At 41.0% G+C, this 25,052-nt stretch overlaps 1 protein-coding gene across 2 annotated transcripts in view; it reads right to left on the bottom strand.

The window, feature by feature from the left end:
* TAF2 (TATA-box binding protein associated factor 2) overlaps window positions 1–25,052 on the bottom strand; it is a 119,500-nt gene that overhangs the window by 25,745 nt on the left and 68,703 nt on the right. For both annotated transcript variants that reach the window (XM_074986732.1, XM_074986734.1), the window contains 6 exons: window positions 24,177–24,317; window positions 22,280–22,390; window positions 20,316–20,509; window positions 19,479–19,618; window positions 5,218–5,287; window positions 2,928–3,037 (listed from right to left, as the gene is read on the bottom strand). In XM_074986732.1, the coding sequence (XP_074842833.1) occupies window positions 2,928–3,037; window positions 5,218–5,287; window positions 19,479–19,618; window positions 20,316–20,509; window positions 22,280–22,390; window positions 24,177–24,317 (766 nt within the window). The remainder of the gene's footprint in view (window positions 1–2,927; window positions 3,038–5,217; window positions 5,288–19,478; window positions 19,619–20,315; window positions 20,510–22,279; window positions 22,391–24,176; window positions 24,318–25,052) is intronic.

Below are 25,052 nucleotides of genomic sequence, written 5' to 3'. Positions count from 1 at the left end.
GAGGCACCGGGGTAGGATTGATGGGGCCAGGAGGCAGAGTAAAGGGAGCGGGACTGGGGCCGATGGGCAAAGTGGCAGTCATAGTGGGGGGCTGGGAGATCTGGGTGCCAACACAGGATGTAGCACAGAGGTGGAAGGCTAGAAGACTGGGGACACCACTGCCAGGAGGTGGAGCAGGGACCAGAGGATTGTGACTGCTGTACCCAGCACTGCCAGTGGCTGGCATTAGGCATATGCAGCATAGGGCACTATTAAATTTGGGGAAAGGTGGTGCCCCAAATTTAGTGGGGTCCTATACAGCTGCATAGTATGCATATGCCTGAAGACTTTTCTGTAAGCAGTGTAGCTGTAGCTGGGTCAATCTCAGGATATGAGAGAGACAAGGAGGGTGAAGTAATATCTGTTACAGGATCAACTTCTTTTGGTGAGAGAGACAAGCTCTCAAGCCACTTAGACATGATGAAGACCATATCTGTCACCAACAGAAACTGGTTCAATAAAAGACCATTACCTCATTCACCTCCTCTCTCAAGTTTACATTTACACTTTTTAAAAGTAATTTATGTTACTGAATACCGTGCAGGAGGACAGTTTTAGGCAAGGGACTGAGATGCAGTCTGCAATCATAAGTAAAATGAGTTGTTACTCCTCTCTGTCATTTCTATGTCCACACAACAGGAATAGACTACAATTACCAGTGATTCATTATGTTCCAAGACAAATATAGTTCTAAGAATGTGAGAAACAGAACTGACTGAGAAGTCTTTGGCGTAGGAACCATGCTTTCCTTTGTGTTTCATAAGATTTAGAAGAACAAGCCCGATCAGGCCTGGGACATAACTGTTGCAAACACTCTGGAAATCTCACTACATAATTCAAAAGGAGCAGCTAATATGACTATCATTCAGTATGTTTCAACTTGAAACCAACATTTTGATTTGTAATTCAATTTAAGAAAAAGTGTTTTAAATACATTGAAAATGTTTTTGCGATAAAATGAAATGATTAAATACTCCATGTTGCATTAATATAATCACACAGTAATGGTAAAAGCACATTTGACATCACCCATAGCAAAAAATATCCAGCCTCTGCAAAATGCTGAAAGTACAATGGTTTTGGTGCAAACTCAGGCCAACACTTGATTGATTATGAGCTCATTAAACATATTTTTCATTAGCAGGAATAGAATTTAAATTGATAAACAAGGCAATCATGAGCCAACTGCCATGTTGATTTGGTTGAGCAAGACCTTGCAGAAGGGCAAATTACAAGATGCATTTTTGTGGATCACAAGTACCATGGGAGCAAACAGTATTTGGAATAGGCTTTGTTGTATAATGCTTATGCAGTTTCAGGCACCTCTTTTCTGATGAGAGTTGCATGAGAAATTGGCTGGTGACAGGGGAGGAAACAATCTGGACAGACATAACGTTCAAACTGAACTAGAAAAAGCTCTGATGAGATAAGAACTGTATTTATTTTTTCTTTATAATTGAGCTGACCATTTAAAATTAATGTATTTACGCAGCTGTTCTAGCTAGAAAAACTTAAAAAATAAAACATTGAGTGTACATTCGGTATCTGTCCTACTTTGACAGTGCAGGTCGGTAGATAAATACAACTGCTGAGTGAATATGTGAACCCTTAAAAATACAGCTCATCACTACATTTTGGAATTCAGCAGCATTATCAACTTTATGTTTGTCAATAAAAGATAATTTGATTTATTTCCCCACAATGTAATTATTTCAGAATTTAGTAAATTTAAAAGCACCACTGCTTTGAGAACATGCAGTCATAAATCTGGTGGATTATTAATTCATCTGGCCTTTAACAAACATTTTTATTGGCACTCAAACTTGCAATTATCCCTTAGAGAAAATAAATTTCAAACATAATGTCATCTCCATGCAAAGGGATTTAAGTGCTTAAAATCCCAAATAAAATAAAAAACGTTATTTGAAAAACGAGTTAATGGTTGTAAGTGGACACCGCACACACACACTTCTCTGGAGAAAAAGGGAACACAAATTTTCTGGAGGTAACATCAAAATGTTTATTTCCTGAGTTGGACACTTGGCAAATCTCATAAAACTGAACTACTAGTAGTCACCCTACTTCAGCCCCTGGAGTGTATCTGTAAACTTTCCAACACTAAAAATAAAGATGCAAAGAGAACAGTCAGCTCTCAATGATCTAACCTAAAAGACTACATAAATGTTTATATGAAATCTGTACTCCGCCAAATGTTAAAGAGCAGCTAGTGAATACTGGATAAAACTGCCTCAGTAATGAAAAACAAGTCAATAGCAAAATATACAAACCCATCTCACATTAGGGCTTTTACTAGCCAAAGCCAAGAAAATTTTAATTTTAAAGTAAAAGCTTCTTAAGATTTAGTTTATCCACAGAAATTCTAAAATTTATTCTACTCATTTAAGCTGGGAACTGAGGGTGTTACATCTAATAGTGTTGGATCAACCTGAATACTAAAAATAATTTGAAACATTCATTTCAGGATTTATTCAAACACTATACATATTAAAATTACACTTCCACATTTTGTAACAGAACAGACACAATGTGTGAAGTAGCAACAAAAGGTGAAAGCAATTTGCCCTATAACAAGAAATATTCTTTGTAGGCTTGGATCAAAGAATCTCACAAAGTGGGAGTCTTACCCGAAACGTACTTTGCAACAAGAACAATAATTTCAGAAAATGGAGAAAAACATATTTGCAAATGACAACCCTACATATTGGATAGCCCTTCTAGATGCAGAAAGTGTGATTGGAAAGCCTCATTAGGAAAGCTCAATTTCTGAGCGCCTAACAAACTTAAAAGTGAGCTCAGTTTATACACCAAAGAATGTGAAGAGAATGTTAACAATTCAAAGTTTCTTAAAATACAAAAAGAGATTAAACCTGAGTTCATAAGCTTCCAAAGTTGATCCACCAAAGCTTCATTGCACAAGGGAGACTCCATGTTCTTAGTAAATGGTGGATTCCTTGTCAGCATATTCAAAATCTTATGTCTGAAAGAAAAACAAATGTTACTTTTTTAATACAAAGTTATTTTGTTTTGTGTGTCTGGTATCCTCCTTTTTGACAATGGAGTTTTAGTGGCCATATAAATGTTGAGATCTGTTAGCCCCTAATATCTGCTTATATACATGTAATTCCTTTTTACTCCTTCTGCCTGTACACACACTCAGTTTAAAGGTAACAAGCAGGATATGACCAGTGTGGACATTAGTTGATGACTCAAACATCATGGTAAAGGGAAGTGTGATTTTGTATCTAGGCTGATCTGTCTTCACGACATTTTGAAAGACAATGCATGCTTTGAGGTGAACAGGAGCTGTATTGGTTCAATATACTCTTCGTATGCTATTAAACATTTATTTTTATTTTTTTTTTTTTAAAAATCTTCTCTAAGTGTTAAACCTATTACAAAATTACAAGAATCCACAAAAATATTTAAGAATCCCTCTTAACTTTTTAAAGTGACACCAACAATTCAGAAATTACAATACTGTCTGCTCATTTGCATGGAACACCTATGATCCCAATCCTTACCAGGCAGAGCAAAAAACAAACAAAATTTTGCATTTTTCCCCGATTGTTTACTATGTTTATAACAACATATTTTCAATAGTAATTTTCACCATTTTCCCTAAATAGTCTGTTTTTTCCCCTTGTTGAAAAGACCTTTAAATATGGGAACAGAAAAGCCTTGATATTTAAATGGTTTTTTTTTCATATGCAGGATATCATTTTTAAAGTGTGTTCAATCTGAAACAAGAATTTAAAAATGAATCACTGACAGCATCTCTTTGAGAGACTCAAGTGAAAATATTTTGCATCCTCAGCAGATATTGCCTGTTCCTTTTATCTGATCTAATGGGTCAATTTATATCTAACTTTCTTTAAGAATAACAGCAATATATTCCTAGGATTAGGGAGAATAGTAACCATATTTTCATAGGACGCTGAAACTATAAATAGGAAAAAAATATGAATATATTAATCTTAAACAATATAGGCTTCACCTCCATGGTCTGGCATGGTCAGGACCTCACGAATCCCAAACAAGAGAATTTGCTGGACCAGAAGAGATTCAGGGCTTCTGCTGACAGGCAGCTGAATGCTTCTGGGGGGTTGCTGCAACCCCAGGCTTGCACTCCCTAGGGCTACCAAAGGGCTCCAGCCCTGGCTCCACACTCCCTGGGGCTGCCACATACTGCTGTGGGCCGCTGGCTCCGCCTAGCACTGATGCAGAGCGGGCCCCACGTTGCCAGCTGGGGACTCCAGCTCCAGCCCCTGGCACAGTGGGGCAGACTGGGGAAGCCAGCTATGGCCTCTGCATTATTGAGGGGCAGGTGAGGCTCTGGCTTCAGCCCTTGCACCCCTGGAGGGCAGGCATGGACTCCAGGTCCAGCCCGGCTGCCAGCCACCACTCTGGCCCTGGCCTGCAGATGCCGGTCCTGGGTCCCGGGACTCTCTGGTCCTGGAACATCCATGCTCCGTCAAGAAAGTCCCAGATTTGAGAGGTGCAACCTGTACTGCTGCACTGGCACAGCAATAGAAAGAAGTGAGGAGGATATGAGGATCACAGCTAATGTGCAGAGGCTGCTACTGCTCATGTAAAAACATGTATTGTATTGGCTACATACAAATTCAAGCAGACAAAATTATCAAGTAACCACAACATTTTCACTTCCTATCCTTTCACTCCATCTACAGTCTAACAACTGTTTTACGCTGTTTGGTAGCCAAACACAATGATGTTGAATGAGTTCTAATCCACTTAAACAAGATTTTTATTTTTGGTAATGTGCATTACATCAATATTAGATTTAGATGCTCCACCTGTGGTAGAAAAGCCTCTTAAATCAAAGCAAAAGCCAGAAAATACATGTACCTTGAGACTAAAAACTGACCACACTTTGTTTTTTAAGTTATGGATTGTTAAATGTTAATGAACAATTTGCTAAGTGTAAATTATCAAATATCAAAGATGAATTCTGGTGGTATTTTAAAAAAATTAATGGAAACAATTTTTCACAATATATTCATATATTTTAAGGCCAGAAATTACCATGTTGGTCATCTATTCTAACCTCTGGCATAACACATATCAAAGAACTTTACGTATTAATTTGAATATTAGTGAAACATTAATTTTGAGTATTTAAATACATACTATACTAACCTTACATAAGGTACAGGATCATTCTGAACCATATTAAGCAGCCACTGTAATTCCTCATAACTCCGATCAACTACAACAAAAAATAAATGACTTATTAATAATATGTAGACACAACTAAAGAGGAAAGCAGAGACAAATTAGAAAATTATTCTATATGTTACATAGAATCACAAGGGATTATTTGTAGCTATAATACAACTGGAATGTATCACAAATGATTTAATATACATTTCTATGTCAATATAGATAAATATTAATGATACATCTACAGTGATATTTTCATTTTTAAAGGAGCAAAAATTCTTTAGTATTCAACACTGCACAGTAAAAAGTAAATAGACCGCAGAGAATGTAATTCTGTCATACGTTTCATTCAAAAGAGTACAGCAAATATTATTTTGACACTAACTATCCATTATGTTTTGTGGTAAATGTCTCGATGTAAATAATGTTAGGAAAAAACTCACTTATAATAAGACTGTGAATACATTCCTCTCTCCATATCCTTATAATCTTTTTATTATCAAACTGTTTTTGGATATTGTAATAGTCAGTCACTCACTCAATCACATATGCACTAGTGGCTGTGTCTAGACTAGCCCCCAACTTCGAAGGGCGCATAGTAATTAGGGTGCTGGGAGATTACTGATGAAATGCTGCGATGCATACGCAGCACTTCATTAGGCTAAATCTCCCCTGCGGCAATTTCAAAGTGCCAGCTTGCGTGTAGCCACAGGCACTTCAAAGGGCCCGCGTAACTCCCAAGTCTCTTTACTCCTCAAAATTTCAGGCCTGGTCTAGCCTCAGCCAGTGAGTGTTCCTACAGCAAATACTGGACACCAATTTGTTTAAGAGTAGTAACCAAATTAGTAGGGTTGGTAAAAACTTAAATCACTTAACTGTACCCTTTTAATCACCCAGTAATACTACATAATACTACAAAAGAAAATAAACCCAACAGTATGGAATAAAATAATAATATGAAAATATGCGAATTCAAAGGAGATAATCTTTACTCAAGTAGCTGTTTCTCTCATTTCCTTGCCCAGTGTGTTCCTGGGATGCAACAACATTGTTTAATTCATAACAACTCACAATGTGTAGTTATTTGCTCAGGAGTGACTTTACTTATCTATCTAAATAGTGTCCTCCACAAATCAGCTGCATTTACTAACTGTTCCTGTGCGGCTGTCGTCAGCAAAAAGTTTGCTTCCATAAAATAGAAAGCAGCACTTTCCATTTTCTGTATTTCATTTCCTTCGTTTAATTTTCATCTATTTTATTCATGCCAGTTCAACTTTTCCTCATAATCTGTTTTGGTCTCTCCTTCAGCACTTTTTTCACTATAACTTCTGTAACTTTTTAAAAACAACTATAAGCCTTTCTAGTATAATCTACATCAACAAAAAATTGCCACTGCTCTTTGAAATGCCCTACATGTTTCTGAATATAAAGCAACTTACTTTTAATGAAACAAGCAATTATACGGAAAATTGTCTACCAAACGTAAGAGAGAGAGAAAGCCATGCTAGTTTAAATACTATGAAAACAAAAAAGCAGTCCAGTAGCACTTTAAAGACTCACAAAATAATTTATTAGGTGATGAGCTTTTGTGGGCAGACCCACTTCTTCAGACCATAGCCATTCTTTCGAAGAGGGGGTTTACTTTCAAAAGAGCAGTGTCTACACTGGCTTTCTTCTTTCGAAAGAAGCCCTTTTGAAATTAGAATATGCAAAGGAGGTGCCAAATATACAAATTTATACCTCGTTTGCATTTTTGATTTACCTCATTTGCATGCTTCTTTCGAAAGAGGAATGCAAGTGTAGACACACCCTGAGTGAATAAGATCCTGGGTAGCAGCAGGGAGTTCCTTAAGTAGTAGTTGTAATTTCGTTTGGCATTCCAAAGTGGGATCAGCGGAGAGAGGTCTGTAAAATTTGGTGTTGGAGAGTTGTCTGGCTGCCTCCTGTTCATAGTCTGACATTCATGATGGCAACAGCACCCGGTTTGTCAGCTGGTTTGATTATAATGTCTGGGTTATTTTTGAGACTCTGAACAGCATAGCATTCAGCATAGTTGAGATTGTGTCTCAAAATCATCTTCTCCTTAAAAATGTTTTAATAGCTCTACTAGAAGAAAAAACACCTGCCTCGTTTGTGGTAAGAGCTGCAGCTCCAGAATTGGGCTGATCAGCCATCAAGAGACTCACAAATAAGAGGGTGACATGAAGATGTCTTACTCTTTATCGAGTGACCACCGAGACGACTAACTCGTAATTGTGATTCTTCAAGGTGGTAAGTCAATGCACATCCTACTATAGTTACACGTGCACTGCATGTGTGATAGACTGAATTTTTTTTTTGTTTTTGTTGTATTAGCAGTGCCCGTTGGTCTGTGCATGTGTCTGTGCTTTTGTGTGCTCCCTGGGGAGGGCATGATAGGCCAAAGCAGCCGCAACCCCTCCCCCAGTCCTTCTCAACTCAAAGCCTGCATTGGTCAGACTCTCAAAAGTGGGGACAGTGGGTAGGGTCATGGGATCCACAATTGCCATATGGTACGTGATTTTTCTCTTTTCGACCATTTGTCAGTGTGGATCCCTTGAGAGGTGACTGACAAGCAGTATCCTCCCTGGAGAGTGGGAACAAGGTGTTTAAACTGTATCAGTCATAGACATAAGTATACATTCTCAAACTTGGCGTCTCATCCAGCTGCCACAACAAGAGGCATCTTCATATAAGTTGCCTCATATAACTGCCTTTCAGATCACATAAACTAACTTTTGTGAAGCAAATTAATGATGCCACATGAACTGTGGTAAGTAATCCCTGATGGCTGGCTGAAGTGACTCACCAGACAATTGATAAAAGGTGGAAATATATGGAATATGATCCAAGGTCCCTTTGTAGTTCTATGAGATAGGTATCTCTCTATATAATAAAACCATTAACTTTAAAAATTACAAATTTCTCCATGATGAGAGAGGTTGGTCTTCTGATACTGGATATAGTCACAAAGAGTCAGAAAAGGTGTAGAAAGTTTGGTCACTAGTACTTGTAGGTAGTATAACCAGGCTCTGCAGAGGTCTAGCCTGCAGCTCCTTCTGTCCTGACACTGAGTTCAGCTTCATCTGAAGACTGAGAAGGTGATGGTGTTGGCTCAGGTGAATTTCGAGACAATCTTAAGTGATCAATTGAGATAGTGGTTTCATCACCATGTCGTCCTGGTGGAAGGAGGCAGAACATAACTTGGCCATAAGCTCATGGTGCTTGCTAACTCTGTGCTGAGGTAATTGCCATGAGAAAAACCACATTGGTGACAACGTGGCACACTGAAAACGCTGAGGCTGTCTATACACTACAGTGATCTGTCAACAGAAGTTACTGTCGGAAGATATTTTCTGACAAAACTTCTGTGGACAGATTGTGACCAGACAGCAAAGTGGATTGAAAAAACGATCCACTCTGTGGACAGAGCAGCCAGATGCCCAGAGGCTCTCAATAGAACAGCCAGCCAGAAGAACAGCAGCCAGGGCTGCCAGGTGACCTGGAAGCCCTGTCTCTTGACAGAGGGCCCCCTGAAGTGTTCACACGGCTTTTTTGTTGACAGATTCTGTTGAGATATGCATCTGCCTTGTGGGGGAGAGGCAGAAGGCTGTCAATAAAAGTGCCACATCATGTGGATTTACTGTCAACAGAACACATTTTTAGTGTGAATGCATTGTGACCTTTGTTGACAAAACCCTCTAGTGCAGGCATAGCTTGAGACTGCTTCAAGGGGACACTCAATAAGGTTTATTATGAAAATGAGAGTTCCCACATGGGAGTTAGGTCTTGACTGGAGAACAAATATAAAGAAGGTCCTTGAGGAATTTCAGAATAATAAAGCATGACAAGACAGAGTATGACTGTACTAGAACACAACCCATCAATTTCACAGCAAGGTGAGACAAGGTGACGGAATTAAATGCTATCCTGTGTGTTCCAGGAAGGAAATATCCAAGATTTTTTTTAGTGCTGTGGCTTTCCCTTGGTCAGCATTATTCTGAGTTGCCCAGAACCTTTCACATATTGGAGGGTGTCTTAATGGTAGAATGTTTTGTGCTTTATATGAGAATTTCCTGCAAGCAGCCTATGTCTGTGCTCTGCCAGACATCTGACAAAGTAGTTTTAACCACAAAAGCTTACGCCCCAGTGCCGTAACTAGTTAATTTTGTACCTGAGGCAAGAATACGAAATTACACCCGATTATGTTGGAGGGTGTGTATGTCACCTTATTGCCATCTTTACCTCTGCCCTAACTGCGGGCTGGGCTTCCAGAGAGTGATGGCTGTTAGCTGGGCACCCAGCTCTGAAGGTGGCGCCCTTTCAGTAGCAGTGCAGAAGTAACAATACAATATACCTTGCCCTCTATTCGTCTGCCCTGCTGCTACCGTTGGTTCCGCTTTTTGAGCTAGACTCCGGGCCAGCACCTGCTGCTCTCCAGCTGCTCCGCTCTGAAGGCAACATTGTCACCAGCAGCAGTGTAGAAGGGTTGGTGTACTGCAATCTAAGTTTCCTGTAAGCCGTGCAGCTTCCCATTAAGCACTGCTTCTAAGCCCTGAAGCTGCCAAGACTGGCGGAGGAGGGCACCTTCCCCACCAGCCACAGCTGTCAAGAGGTGAACTCCTCCCTGCCAGCCTCTGCAGAAATATGCCCAACTAAACCCAAGCTCCAACCCTTACCCCACCTAGCCCTGAGCTCCTTCCCGCACCCAAAAGCTCTAATCCTCAGCCCAACCCTAAAGCCCACACCCCTAGCCCAGAACTCCTCCCCAAACTCAAAGCCCCTCTCTTGCACCCCAAACTCATCACCCCCAGACCCACCCCAGAGCCTGCACTATCCCATCCAGAGCCCTTGCACCCCAACCCTCTGCCACAACCCTGAGCTACCTCCCACCCTCTGAACCCCTTGTCCTGATTCCTGCCACGTTAATTATGTTATGTACACCAATATGAAGGTGATGTGTCACCCATCTGCTCCACAATGAATGTTCACATAAAGACAATTCATTCTGCTTGGGGTGAGAAAAGCTGGGGGAGGACACTGACTACAACCATACCCTACAATAACCTGGTGACAGCTCTCTCCCAAACTCCTTTTCATTCACAACCCCTACAATTTCAGCACTGTGAAATTTGAGATTTAAGAGAGCTGAAATCATGGAAATTTACAGTTTTTAAAATCTTATGACCATGAAATTCATCAAAATGAAGCATGAATCTGTTTGTGCCCTAGTAAAAGTAGAAGTGCTAGAGCAGACAGACATCCAGAGTCATCAGCATTTAGTAACTGCAGTAACTCTCATTAGGGCAAATTAAAATTTAAAACAACAGTAAATCAATACAGTGGCAACCAAAGCCTTGTTCCACTATGATCACCAGAGGAGAAGAACTGGTGACATCCGTTAGATAATTTCAACGTTAGATAATCTGGGTGACATGAAAGATAATATAAATAAATTCAGAGGGAGTCAATATAGCTATAATACTATTATGAGACCTCGTGGTTTCCTTCTCTTGGGTTACCACCAGTAGGCAGAGCACCTGCAATGTTACAGGCACAAGATCACATACATGTCTTCTGTTACTACTACTGTATGAAGAAAGAGATGGCTCCCTCTTGGTGCTGCTGATTCCTGAAACTTTTGTCCTCTCTTCCAGGCAAGAAGCACCAACTCTCCTGACCTTTTCAGAGTTACTTCCTTGCTTCAGTAACCCTCCCTTCTGGGAGAAGCCACACCTTTTTAGGGGCTGTTTGGGATTGAGCCACACATACAGAGACCCAGCTAGCACAGTAATTTAGGTACATTTGGTTACATTAAGACAGCAGTGCATCCTACGCAGAAAGTAGGGTTAATAGTGTGATGAAAATTATCACAGATTTTAAGTTTAAAAACTCAACATACCTGCATGTTCTTCATATACTTCAACTATATGGATTATATTTATCATACAAACAGATATAACTCATAAGGAGCATGGCTGCGAGCTAGAGTTAAGTCTTTAAAAATGGGGACCTGGGAAGAAAAGCTTTCTGAAGATACTCCTCTGTATTTCACTGCTCAACCTCTCTAAAAGAAGCTGACTCTGAAAATGATCAAGTGAAACCCAAAGTCATTAGTCAAGGGGTAGGTTGTACTACCTAAACTGAGTTATCTACCCCCACTTTGGCTCACTTGCCAGCAGAGTGCCAACTGAAAGAGCCATAGAATCAACAAAACTGCAGGTCTGTATTGAATTAAGAAAGGGAGATTGAAGCAAACGTAAATTATAATACACACTGCATCTTCCTCCTCCCCAAAATATTTTGTGAGCTTACATTTAAACAACTTTTGCCACTGTCTTCTGCAAATTCTACATATCAAGTCTCCTTATGTTGTTAACATAAGTTACATGAGTTTGGGACCCCGCCTCCCACACTTCTAGGAAGTTTCTCTCCTGCAAGGATCCCTCAGTCAAAGCTGAGATGCAGCTGGATCTGGGGTGGAACACAGAGAGTCTTATATAGGGATCCAGCACCGGGATGCGTCTGGCTCTGGGGTGAGGTGTGGGAGCTCATTGTACAGCAACTGCTTGCCTGGCATGGAGATGTGTCTGGCTCTGGGGTGGGGCAGGGACTGGTTACACAAGGACCCCTCACTTGGCACTAACATGCAGCTGGCTTTTGGGGTGGGATGCAGGGACCAATCACATGGGACCCTTCTCCTGGCACTGAGATGCAGATGGCTCTGGGGTGGGGCATAGAAGGCTGGTCATAGGGCAACCCCTTGCCCGGATCTGAAACGTCTGGTATGGGGTGCGGGGGGCTGGTATTTGAGGACCAGGCACTGAGCTGCGGCCTGTCTGAGGAGAGGAGAGTGGGGAGGACGAAGCTGGTTAAACAGGGTCCCAGACCAAAATGGCCCCTCCACTTTTGGGGGGAGGAGCAATGGGGGGGCTGCAGGGCTTTTGGGGAGAATAGGGCTGTGGGGGCACGCATAGAGTTTGGGATCCCCAAACTTCTACTGAGTTTCTCTCCTGCACGAACCCTTCATGCAGCACTGAAATAAGGCGGCTCTGGACAGGGAGTGGTTACACAGGGACCCAGCACCGAGATGCTGAGGGTTCTGGGGCAAGGTGTGGGCGCTCGGGCTCATGGGGTGGGACGCAGGGACCCCTCATTGGGACCTCTCACTTGGCTGGCTCTGGGGTGGGACACAGGGACCAGACACATGGGACCCCTCACCTGGCATGGAGATGCAGCTGACTCGGGGGGGGTGGGCCTGCTTACAAAAAGACTCCTCACTTGGCACTAGTGTGTGGCCGGCTCTGGGGTGGGACGCAGGGACCTTCACATGGGACCCCTCGCCTGGCATGGAGATGCATCTGGCTCTGGGATGGGGCACAGAGACTGGCTACACAGGGATCCCTCCCCTTTGGCACTAACATGGGCTGGGACACAGGGACTCCTCACAGGGATCCCTCACTTGCCTGGCTCTGGGATGGGATGTAGGGACCAGTCACATGGGACCTGGCACCAAGATGCAGCTGACTCTGGGGTGGGGCACAAAGGACTGATTATAGGGGTACACCTTGCCTGGCTCTGGGGTGGGGGCCTGAGGACCCCAACCCCCTGTGATCCCCAGACCCCCAACCACCCTCCATGACCCAGCCCCTGGAATTCCCCACCCTCCCTTGGTGACTCCAGCCCCCTGAACTGCCCAGGCCCCGCAACCCCCCTCCATGATCTCAGATCCTTGTTCTCCCTCCAGCCCTGCCCCCAATGCCCCAAAACCCCCTCTGTGATCCATGACACCCTCTTGTTACCCCTTAAACCCCCCCTCCCCATTTCCATCTCTCCCCTCACAGGGATCCCTCACTTGCCTGGCTCTGGGATGGGATTCAGGGACCAGTCACAGGAGCAGTCCAGCTGAGCAGAACAGAGCATTCTTTGCCATGTCTCTTCCTCCACTGCTAATGGCACTCAGCTTAATTGGTTTAATGGCTGGCCATTAAACCAGTTAAACTGAGTGCCATTAGTTGCCTAGCACACAAGGCAGGGCAGGGAGTGAGCAGTGGAGGAATGGTGGGCAGAGGAGACAGCTTAAAGACCACATGTAGCTCACACAGAGCTGCATACAGATGGCTTTTAAAATCAGCACCGCTGGCTTTGACATACGCCCCTCCAGCTGTGGTACTGAGGCGAGTGCCTCATTTGCCTTGCCCTCATTAAGGCCCTCTTATGTCCAAATAAATCTGTTAGTCTTTAAGGTGTCCCAGGACTCATTGTTTTTAGAACACACAGGCTAATGCAGCTACCTCTCCTCAACTTGTCAGCCAGCCAAAATTACTACAGATCTGAGGGCTTTATCTGACATTTGTTCCAGGATATTATGTTTGAACAAGGCAGAAGGTATACAGGAGGTTGCTTTGATATTTCTATCAAGTTTCAGAGGGTAGCCATGTTAAGTCTGTAGTTTTACAAATAACAAGCAGTCATGCAGCACCTTACAGACAAAATTATTTATTAGGTCATGAGCCTTCTTGGTTAAGATTCACTTCTTCAGATGACTGAAGTTGGGGAAAGAAATCAGGGTTTATATAGCAGGGAAGGGAAGAAATTAAAAAAGGGTTACCTGTCATTAGTAGGACCAGCTGATACAGCAAATTAAGTAAAAGTTGGACCTCTCTAGTCCTGCACCCTCGGGACCTGACCTGTGCTGAATGAGAGAATTTGCCAGACCACAGGAGGTCAATATTGTCTAAAAGTATTGACCTCACTTTTGCTGCTTCCTGGGTTCTTAAAAGACATTTAGGGATAAATTACAGCTAAATAACAGCACAGAAAACTGAGACCCAGGACTGGTGGCTATAAACAAACTTTATGAGACCACTGGAAACTTGGCCACACCCATGATGCGGTCATCTGGCTAACTAAAACCATGCCGGATTACAGATGCTGCCGCACAAGAGAGTGCCAGACTAGACAGGTTCAACCTGTAGGGTACGTCCCATTTCTGCCAATATCTAAAGGTGGGGAAATTGCCCCTGTAATGCATAAGAAAGATATCATCCCTGTTAAGGCCAAAGTTACATGTGTCGAATTTGCAAATTAATTCCAACTCAGAAGTCTCGCTCTGTAATATCCTGGTAAAATTCTTGCCAAATTCTTCTTGTAAAAGAATGGCTACTTTTAAATCCATTTCCATCGTGTGCCACTCATTGCTTCCATTCCCAAATTGTCTTGGACAGTATAAGACTATCCCAACAATAAAGCCTTATAATCTTGAATATTATTTTGGAAATGAAAAAGAGTAGTCAGGAAAGCTCACAGAAATCCCCAGGACTACTGAAGGAGGAAGGCATATGTTGGGAAGCCTGGTGTCATGCCTCCTCTGACGCAGAAATTCAGATGTTTGGTTTCCTTTGTGGCAAACAAGTATATGCTGGGACACCCATAGACCACTGATGCCTCTCCATACTGGGATGGGGAGCACAGTCTAAAGGGAAGGACACAGGACTTTCTCATGTATCTCCCCCTACCCAGTGACACCTACCCTACCCTGCATCCAGGCTGGGGCCCATCACACAATGCAATTTATCTGTAGGGTAGGTGTTCTGTCCTTGTCTCTCTGTGCCTTTCCCACCAGTACATTCAGCCACCATCCTTGGCAGCTGGGCATGCATAAGACAGAGCCACTTCTGCCAGAAAGAGCTGGCTGGGTGGCAGTAATGGTCTGCTTGTTGCTTAAGCTCAGTTTCTGGGGTAGAGGGAGAGGTGCTCTTGCTTGGCTACTGTCCCCAAGACATGGCCCTAAAACTTGGACACTGTGCAGGTTCTGTCTCAGGATGAGGCAGCTGAGAAGGAACTGAGGAAAATGTACCCATGCACCTCTATTTAGTCATGATACAGAGCATGAGATGGAGTAGAGCGCATGCATAGGCCAAATGGGCACTGCACCAAAAAATCTCTGATCACAAGTGCATGAGTGCAGGTGTGCCTGAAGTGAGGCACCCAAAGGGGCACTACTCAAAGAACAGGGCCCACACATGGCTCTGATTGATGCCCACGCGCCTACACTGACCACACTGTTCCTTTAAGATTTTTGAATACTTTAAGCACTGTTAATTTGGTCTTGGGTACGCATGTCATACAGACCTTCAGCTTACTACTTGTAACGCATACAGTATCATCAGCTCCCTGTGCTCACATTCTGGGTGCTCTGCTTGAAAACTGACTAAAACAGGATAGATGATAGATGGAGCATTACATATGAAGACAGCTTTATATGGAGAAAAAATAATTTTGCTTTACTAAAGAGGCATAATTTGCCTTGTCTCCTTTAACCCTGTGAATTAACGCCATCTAAAAAGAATACATAGACAAATTGATGAAAACATGCTATTCAGCTTCTAAAAATAAAATTGTGTGATTTATTATTTAGTAACACATATAAGTTGCAATTCCTAGGATGGTAATAAAGCAAGTTCTGTAAATGAACACAGAAAAATAGATGAAAAGAGTAATCTGCTCTTTTGAAAGAGAGCATCCACACAGCGTCCGCTCTTTCGAAAGAATGGGCCGGGGTCAAAAAAATCAGGTGCCATGAGGACTGCTCTTTTGAAAGAAGGGCCCTGCAGAGTGTCTACATACTTTTTCTTTCAAAAGATGCTTTCAAAAGAGGGCGCTCTTCCTGAAATGGGAGTGGAAGAGCGCTTTTGAAAGGAGTCCTGCATTCTTTGGATTTACTTTCGAAAGAACGCTTTGAGTGTGTAGATGCTCAGCAGGACCTTTCAAAAGTGCCCCCTCCTTCCAAAAAATCTTTTGAACAAACTTGCTAGTCTAGATGCAGCCTGTATGAATAATGGCTGGGTACAGAAATAAAGAATTTCATCTTCCTTGAATTAAAAAAAAGTCAATTTACTAAAGACTCTTGTGCTAAAAATAAAATTGGGCTCTTCTGATATTTCCCATTTAGTGTACTCTTTTTTTTTTCCAGACTTCCAGGGCTTTGATATTAATGCTTTGAAATTTACAAGGTAACTACACTACAAAAAAGGAGACGACAAATCTGGCCTCTGATAGGGTATGCCTTTTATCTATCTACAAAACACCCCAAACATCAACAACCTGTACTTCCTCTGTTTCCTGGCAGATGTAAAAGGTAAGAATGCTGTTTTCTGAAACAGGTACTTAACAAGAATTCAAAAGTTCTGAAAGTCTGTTATGTGTCAGTCTTACTGTGGCACCAGTGGTATCCCAGAGAGCCTAAGTTTTCTAGGCCTTTCATGAAACTGGATAAGGATGAATAATTGTTCAGCACAATGTTTCTATCTATGCATCTGTAGCAGAGGACACAAAATGCTCTTGGCTACAATCGCTAATCAAAGACAAATAATTATCAAAAGCTCATTGCAAAAGTTTACAAATCCTGTTCACTTTTAAATAATTTAGCTCAACTTTCTCAGTATTTATAAATTGCGTCAAATATTTTATGAGTTATCATGTCTCAGCAACATTACAACCAAGGAAACTTGAGTTCCAAAGAAGAGTATAAAAATAGTGTATATGCTGTTCCTGCTCCAAGAGTCAGTACAAAAATATGGGACTGAACCAAAAGAGTACAGACCTCCCTTTTTATGGAAATAATACAAAATCCTAGCATTTTCCTTTATCAGAGGTATTATAAGTCACTGTGGTACGAGTGACAGGTTTTCACAGCCTATTTCATAGCCTGTATATAACTGAAAATTGAGTACCAGAAGCAACAAGCATCAAACCTGTTGGCAACAGACATTATTCCTCCCTTCCAAAGAGATACAGTTAGAAAAAACGTACATGAAATCACCTGCTAATTTCTCTTCTTCTAAAATCTCTCCACTAACATTCACTTGTTGATTTTTGCCTTCCTGTGCGCAAAAAATTTGCGTAGTCCTAGTGCCTCTAGAGAAACTCATCTGACCCTGGCCCTGCCTACCCACCAAAACACTTGAAGTGTTTTTCTAAAACTCTAAACACATTAATAATGCATGTTCTTACCAAATAAGTTATTATCTATAAGCACCACCCATGAAAGATTCAGAATTTAACAATAAAACATCCGTATCAGTATGTCTTTGCACTGAGTGGAACAGATTAATGACAGGATTACTAAAGAGGAAAAGCGTTCCATTCGCCAGCAAATATTTCCACTAATCCTTATTGGAGAGAGAGAACAGCAAGCAATGTAACAGAAACTGTCTGTCTTCAGTCAATAAGTCTTCTTGTTCATCAGTCGTTATAAGAGCCCCACTTTAACATTTTTTTACTATGTTCTAGTTCTGTGGAAGTAAGGGGATGTCGAAGCGGGACGCTTATTTCGAAGCTGCCCCCATCTTTACTGTCAATCTGAAATTCGACATTTGTCCGTGCGGCTGCTGTTATGTTAATGAGGTGCAGAATATGCATGTCAGAACCTCATTAGCCTGCTTTAAATTGCCTCATTACCCTGCCCCCGTCGACAGGACAATGGGAGTGTAGCAGCAGACATAGAAGGAAAGAAGCTCAGATTCATTTACAGTAGTCTTGTAAGATCCTAAGGGATGCTCATTTGAGTATCACTGACAGGAGCTCTGGAAGATATTTACAGGTCTGCTCCATAATGACTGATGAACAAGAAGACATTCACTGAAGACAGTGCCTTCTCCTTTCTGGAAGTTGTTTTCAACCTTTGGAAGATGGCCTTTATGCCCTCAGAGAACAGGTCTCCTGAAGGAGTTGTAGTACTTTCTCAACGTATTTGCATGCGTGTATGAAACAGAAGATTTTTCACAAAATGACACAAAATAAAGTTAAGGTCTTTTATGCACGGTATTTGAAAGAGAAATTTTAAGCCCTCTTCAATCATCCAGCGTGTGCGACACTTGTTCCTTGGATGTATTGTACTTTGATTAAATGCATTGCGAATGGGAAAGAAATCCATGTCTCAGGCTACACTCCACTCAGACATCAGTGAGGGGGAAAATACATCAAAGTGAACTCCACCGAATGAGAAAGCAAATGAGAAAAAGAGAAGGGAAGCTCCCTCCCCACAAAGCATTGCATTTGTTAAGGAATAAGTAGGAGGCTCAGAACAGCTGTGGCCCCTTTTGCTTGCAGAGGCAGAACCTTAGAGAGTTTACCATTTGGGCAGAAATAACTGGCAAACACAAGAGCAGCTCCAATTTGTGCACAAAGGATGACAAGATCCCAGCAATACTGACTAATGAACAGGGTAAGCTAGTACGAACTATGCATTTGCAAAAATCATTAAAGCTTTAATTTCCAATAGCATCTGGAAAGTTTGATGTGTGACATTTTAATTTCAAATGATGGCTAAGAAGAAAGCTACACAATATTTTTCAAACAGTAAAAAACCTTTACCTCAGATTTATTCTAGGCACTGTAAATAAAGAAGTAACAAATAAAAGCAAATAAACTCTTCAAAATGGAAACATGCCATAATTAAAACACACCAGGGAGTGGAAAACCAGAAACAACCAACTAGCCAGCCAAGCCAAGAATCTGCCTGCCAATTCATAAACCAATATATCTGCAAATGGCAAATTATCAGTTATTAGCAAAACCAAAACCTAAAGTTGCATGAAAAGAACACACCACTCATTCATTTCAACTTCTTTCAATCTGGGAAAAAAAAGCAGCTAAGGGATTTCTTCAGTTTTCTACATCACTTATCACATCATCAAAAATACATTCCAGAAGGCATATGTTTTGATGTTCAGGAGACACTGAAAAGCAATAGTCATCCCAACTTCATGAAACTCATTGTCATAAAGGCAAAACCTATGGTCTTTTATCCACACATTGTCTCAGGCCTGGTCTACACTAGAGATCAAAATCGATCCCAGATATGCAATTCTAGCCACACTATTTGCATAGCTATAATAGATGTATCTGGATCAACTTTCTTCCTTGGCGTAGATCAGGGATCTTTGGGCACACGCCAGCATCCCTTACTCTGCACATCAATGGCCATGCCCAGAGAGATGGATTCTGACGTGTCTTCACACATGCAGTAAAACTGATTCCCAAAACATAGATCGCAGTGCGCCAACCCCCCCGCAAGTATAGACATACCCTCACTGTCTTGCTGTCAATTCATTTGAAAAGTTTTTCTACTTAACACCACTGAGGTCACTGTTCAGATTTTGCATTAGCATATGAATTTTATGCAAGGACTGAACTATTTTTTTTTTTGTAAATACCTTTTGTGTAATCAACAACTGCCTCCAAAGCTGCTATTCGGATGTCCACAAAGTGTCCATATTCCGCATATGACTTAAAGAGAGTGGGATCACTTGGGACATGTCCATTCTTCTGAAGTACACGAATGGCTTTCAAACAGCTAGATGAGGATGGGGTAAGGAGAGAGGACAATCTGCAGTAAGACTCTGGAGTATCAATCACTGCGGATAAAGCTATTTTCTTTGACCATACAATATTAATTTGAAAACTTCATTGCACATTTTATAGGATACGGTTATACAAATTACTATACAACCCTAAATTTTTATAGTTGTCAGGGCTGTAAGGCATGCACAATTAATAAAAGATGAGTTTAAAAAGTAAACAGAAATACTGGACTTAATTCCCTTCCGGGGCAAATTCACTTCAATGAAGATTTCCAATATACACCAGCAGAAAATCTGGCCCATTATGTTTTGTATTCTATAAACTGCCCCAACTGTTTTCTTTGCATAATCTTAGTAAATTTACTGTGAATAATTATATGGGCTACATAATATGATCAATTTAAATTGCCATTAAAATACATTCCTTACATTCCTGGCAATATTTTTAAATATCCTTTGCATGCCTTTTAGCATCTTTATGACAAAAAATAACTTCCTGCATTTTTTTTTTTTTTTGCTTTTGTATTTAAAATATACAGAATACATTATTTAAAGCTAGGAAAGAAAGCTCAATGTGATTACATCACTGTTAGCAGAAAGACACATGAAATTTAAAGAAAATACATCAAATATGACTAGGTCTAGTCTCGTTTTATATGTGTAGCAGTTTTAGAAATTATTAAATCATACCTGACTGTAATGGTATGTCTGTAACTGGGCAGAAGCTTTTCCATATTTAAGAATCTGGTGATCTCCTCAAGTATGAGTCGAACGTCAGGATTTAAATTATCCAGAGTTCGAACTTCATTGTTCACACTGACTGCAGGAGTTACAGAGTTGGCTAGTGCATCAATCAGTTCAGCACGATAATAGTTGTCTGAAAACTGAAACATAAGACCATCAACTAAACAAAGAGAGGTATTGCACATTGCACTGTTTATTTTTATTGTTCTCACTTTGCTCACCAACGCCCCTACTTTCCCAGAGGACCAAGGAGCTGCATGGCCTGCCCTGGCCCTCCTGGGGGATGGGGAGAGGGGGGATGGAGGCGGGGAGAGGGTGTAGGACTTGGGATGGGGAGAGGGGAGGCAGGGAGAGGGGCCAGAATGGGGCTGGGGATAGTTGGAGAGCCATGTAGCCCACCCTGGCCTTCCTGAGGGTGGATAGGTCAGGGAGCTCTGCAGCCTGCCCTGGCTCCCCTGGGTTGAGTGTGGAGGTTTGGGAGCCACATTGCATGCCCCACCCTTCCTAGGTCCTCCTGCCATTCCTGGCCCATCTCCCTGTATCCTTTCCCTGCTTCCATCTCATTCTCCCAGTCGCTGATGGCAGACAGATGTGATGATGTTATTCTGTCTCTCAGGAGGAAATATTTATATGTATAATTTATATTATATATATATATATATATATATATATATATATATATATATATATACACACACACACACACACACACACACACACACACATAAAGTAAGAGAGACAGAGACAGAAACAAATTATATTAAAGCATTCAGTTAAGTTTGCTCCTATACAAAGTGTTACTATATCTGTTATGTACCGCATCAGAAAACAAAACATTCACTACAGGTTGAAACTTTCTAATCCAGAACTCTTTTGTCCAGCAAACTCGGTAATCTGGGATTGATTTTAGTTAGCCAGATGACCACTTATTTTGGGTTTGGCCAAGTTTCCCATGGTCCCATAAAGTTTGTTTACAGCCACCAGTCCTGGCTCTCTGTTCTGTGCTGTTATTTAGTTGTAATTTATCCCTAAAAGTCTTTTAAGAGTGCAGTCAGCAGCAGAAGTGTTGCTAATCTGATAAAAAATATTGACCTCCCATCGCCTAGCAAATTCTCTTGTCTGGCACTGGCCAGGTCCTGAGCCTGCTAGATGGGAGAGGTTCAACCTGCATTAAACTGAATGATTTAGTTGCTACCGCACACACTTTTGAATTTAGACCATATAGACTTTGCAGGCAGACAGGCTTGTCCTTAATTCTCACATAAAAATCTAAGAATATTCTGTTTATAGAAACTCTGACCTCCCTCTGCTCCAAAATCTGTGAATAGAACAAGGCCCAAAACTTTCAAAAATGCACATCTGACATTAGGCATTTCAGTTCATGTTTAGATGCCTATATTTTCAGAGGTAGTAAGAACTCAAACTCCTACTGGTGGTGAACAGGTGATGTAGTACCTCCGAAAATCAGGACACTTTTTAATTAAGGTGCATACATATGGATTTCCTTGTCCATCTTGCTCCCCCCCTCAGTGCTTCTATGGTTCTCTTCAGCACACTTGGCAACATCCTTGCAAAGTAGGGAAGCATCATCCTAATTTTACATATAAGGATGGAGGGCACAGACTGATTAAGCAACTTGATCAAGCTCAAACACAAGATTTGAGGCACGTATGAGAATTGGCCCTCAGTATGTAGACAGCTGGTTTTTTTGGGGCTCTTTGCACTTTTTGGTCAGACATCTATTTCCAGCTTTGCTGACTGCATGTTTGTATTTACACATTGTTATATACACGCATACATACACACACAACCAGAGGGCATTGTACAGAAGAGTTCATTGCTCTATACACTGCTTATTACAAGAGAGTTATTAAAATCCATCCTCAATTATTTGTACACAGGTTCCTTACCTTATTTTTCCTGTTGTCATTGTATTTGATTAAATCTAAAATGAATGTTAAAACCTCTTTAGGACAGAGGTTATGAACATCTCTTAGCAAAGCCATGGCAACAGGCATAGTCTGTGTGAAAGTTAAAATAAAATTCTTATTACATTAGCAGGAAAAATATTAAATCAAAATAATGAGCAAAGAACAGTTTTACAACAGCAATTCTTAGGAAAAACAAATTTTAGATAGCTTTTTAAAGTCAGAATTCATGCCTTATGCACAAAAATTTGCACAATTTTTAATCGACTGTACTGTGATGTTATTTTCGTAAAAGAGTTAGCTCCAATGCAAGCAGACTGTAAATGGTGCTGAATATGCAGGACAGGAAGTTGATGCCAGGCAAATGAAACATCATTAAGTGCAGAATCTGAAATGCAGGATGCTGAGGTTTGTGCGCTCTGGGAAGAGAAACAACTCTAAGGGCTTGTCTACACTACCACCTTCCTTCCAAGGAAGGATGGTAATTAGGGTGTTGTGAGTTTACTAATAACATGATGCCATGCATTGGCAGCACTTCATTAAGCAAATTCCGCCCCCCCCCCATCGCAACTCCGAAGTTTTAAACTTCGAGGTACCGGCACGTGTCTAGTTGCGGCGCACCCGCCAGTACTTCAAAGTGCCGGGGCAACTTCGAAGTCTTCTTACTCCTGAGTACTTAGAGTAAGGGGACTTGGAAGTTGCCCCAGCACTTTGAAGTACCAGCAAGTGTGCCGTGGCTAGACACGTGCTGGTACCTTGAAGTTTAAAACTGCGGAGTTGCTGCAGGGGGGAATTTGCTTAATGAAGTGCTGCCTATGCTCCGCAGCACTTCATCAGTAAACTCACAACACCTTAATTACCATCCTTCCTTGGAAGGAAGGTGGTAGTGCAGACATAGCCTAAAGGTAGAGGAAGAGACTGAACAAAGACCCAACACATTTGAGTTTGCAAGAATATGAAAAAGGGCTGGGATGAGAGAGACAGAGAGATAGTGGAAAAGGGTGAGTATTTTTGGAGAGAAAGGAGTGAAAGAAGTAGGATTAAAAATGAAGTTAGGAGGTAAAAGGCCAATGGGGCAGAACTCAATAATCCAGAATTTTCTTAAAACAAAGCTTGACAAGAAATCACTGTCAATCATTTCACTTATTAATATTTTTATCACAATAGCACCAAGTGGCATGAATGTGGATTGGGCACCTTTATTCTCAGGACCGTACATACATAGCATAAGAGAGAGTCCTTGACATGAGAAGTCTAACATCTAAATTTAGATGCAACAAATGGCTTTGGCAAAAAGAGGGAGAGAAAGAACAAAGGGCAACTGTGATAAGATTCATCTGCTGTATAAGTTAACTAGTGCACAACTTTATGATTTCAGGTTCAATAATAATGACGTGGGTAAGATTTGTGCCAAAAGACATTCTTGGCCATGAATGACTTAAAAAAAAAGCTGACAAATAATGTGCATATTTAATTTTAGGTAAGAGGAACAAAAATTGTTTAAATCATGATAAATAAAGTGGTAAGTGTAAGACTAAGTTTGCACATACTTGCAAAGCATTTTCTTCTTTTATGCCCATATAGTTGGTTCTTCCGAATAGGGAAATATATTTTAAATTCAAAAGATTCTTGCTCTCATTTAGCTATTCAGAAAGAAGACCTGTTAAAACTTTCAATTTACTGTCTGCTGACAAGAATCGAATAGACACAACATAACAAAGTAAGAGACAATCATCAGATTGAGATCATGGAGAGAACCGGTGATTTTGTTTTGTAGACCAGATGGTGTTTTTTATGATTTACATTGTGGAATGTGCCATTTCTAGAAAAGAACTTAGTTTCGATATATCTTTAAAAAGTACAAGAAAATACCTTTTACCTTTTGTAGAAAGTAGCTTTGAAAGTTCATGAAGTTGTTGGTCTTCACAATGTTTGGACAACTTTTACAACAAAACATTCGGGTAAAGAGTGACTTCATGGCAGGTGGTCCTGTCCATGTACTTACCATGGAATTTGCAATCTATATAATGAGGAGGAAGGGAAGACATATTACCATCACCTCTGCAAATTTATCATGGGCTGAACAAAAGCACACATTTGTTTCCAGGAATTTTAAAAAAATACAATTGGACAGAATGAACTACTCTTTTCAACAGATGTATATTTTTATCAATATACTATTATGTCCGATATACCTTATATATGTACTGACACTAAAGTTTGTGAAGTCTTTTTAGTTATACAAAGTCTGCAACTAATTACCACAGCATGATTAATTTCTGTTTTTAATTATTTCCTCCTCCTACATTTTAGGCAAATATTTTGTGTTCATTAAGCCAAGTTTTCTGTTTCTACAGAAGCCAGTTATGGAAGAGGCATTTGCAATAGCAGCTTCCCAAATTTACCCAGCCAATAACCTCAACCTAGATTTTAACCACATGTCAACCACCCGAAGAGTAAAAGACCACCCCAAGAGTAAAAGGCAATTCAGGCTTCTGTCTAGCCTTAGTCGGGGACCATGAGCAGACTGCAGTCAGGCAAATCTTGTTAAGCTCTGTTCTGCTATAATGAACTCCATAAAGACACAGCTAAAGTTATCACAGGGACCCAGGCCATCAGTCTGTTCTGAGACTTTTAGTGTTTAGAATAGTAAATGCCTGCAGAAATTAATATGTATACTATATTATTGATAGAATTTGTAATGTTATAAGCAGAGCGCCACACAGCCTATAATTTGGCAGTAATGGAGGAGCAG

This window comes from Carettochelys insculpta, chromosome 2, assembly GCF_033958435.1.
Source record: "Carettochelys insculpta isolate YL-2023 chromosome 2, ASM3395843v1, whole genome shotgun sequence".
NCBI classification, from domain to species: Eukaryota; Metazoa; Chordata; order Testudines; family Carettochelyidae; genus Carettochelys; species Carettochelys insculpta.
Note: the sequence above shows the minus strand (reverse complement) of the source record. Positions and strands in the feature narration are given on the sequence as shown.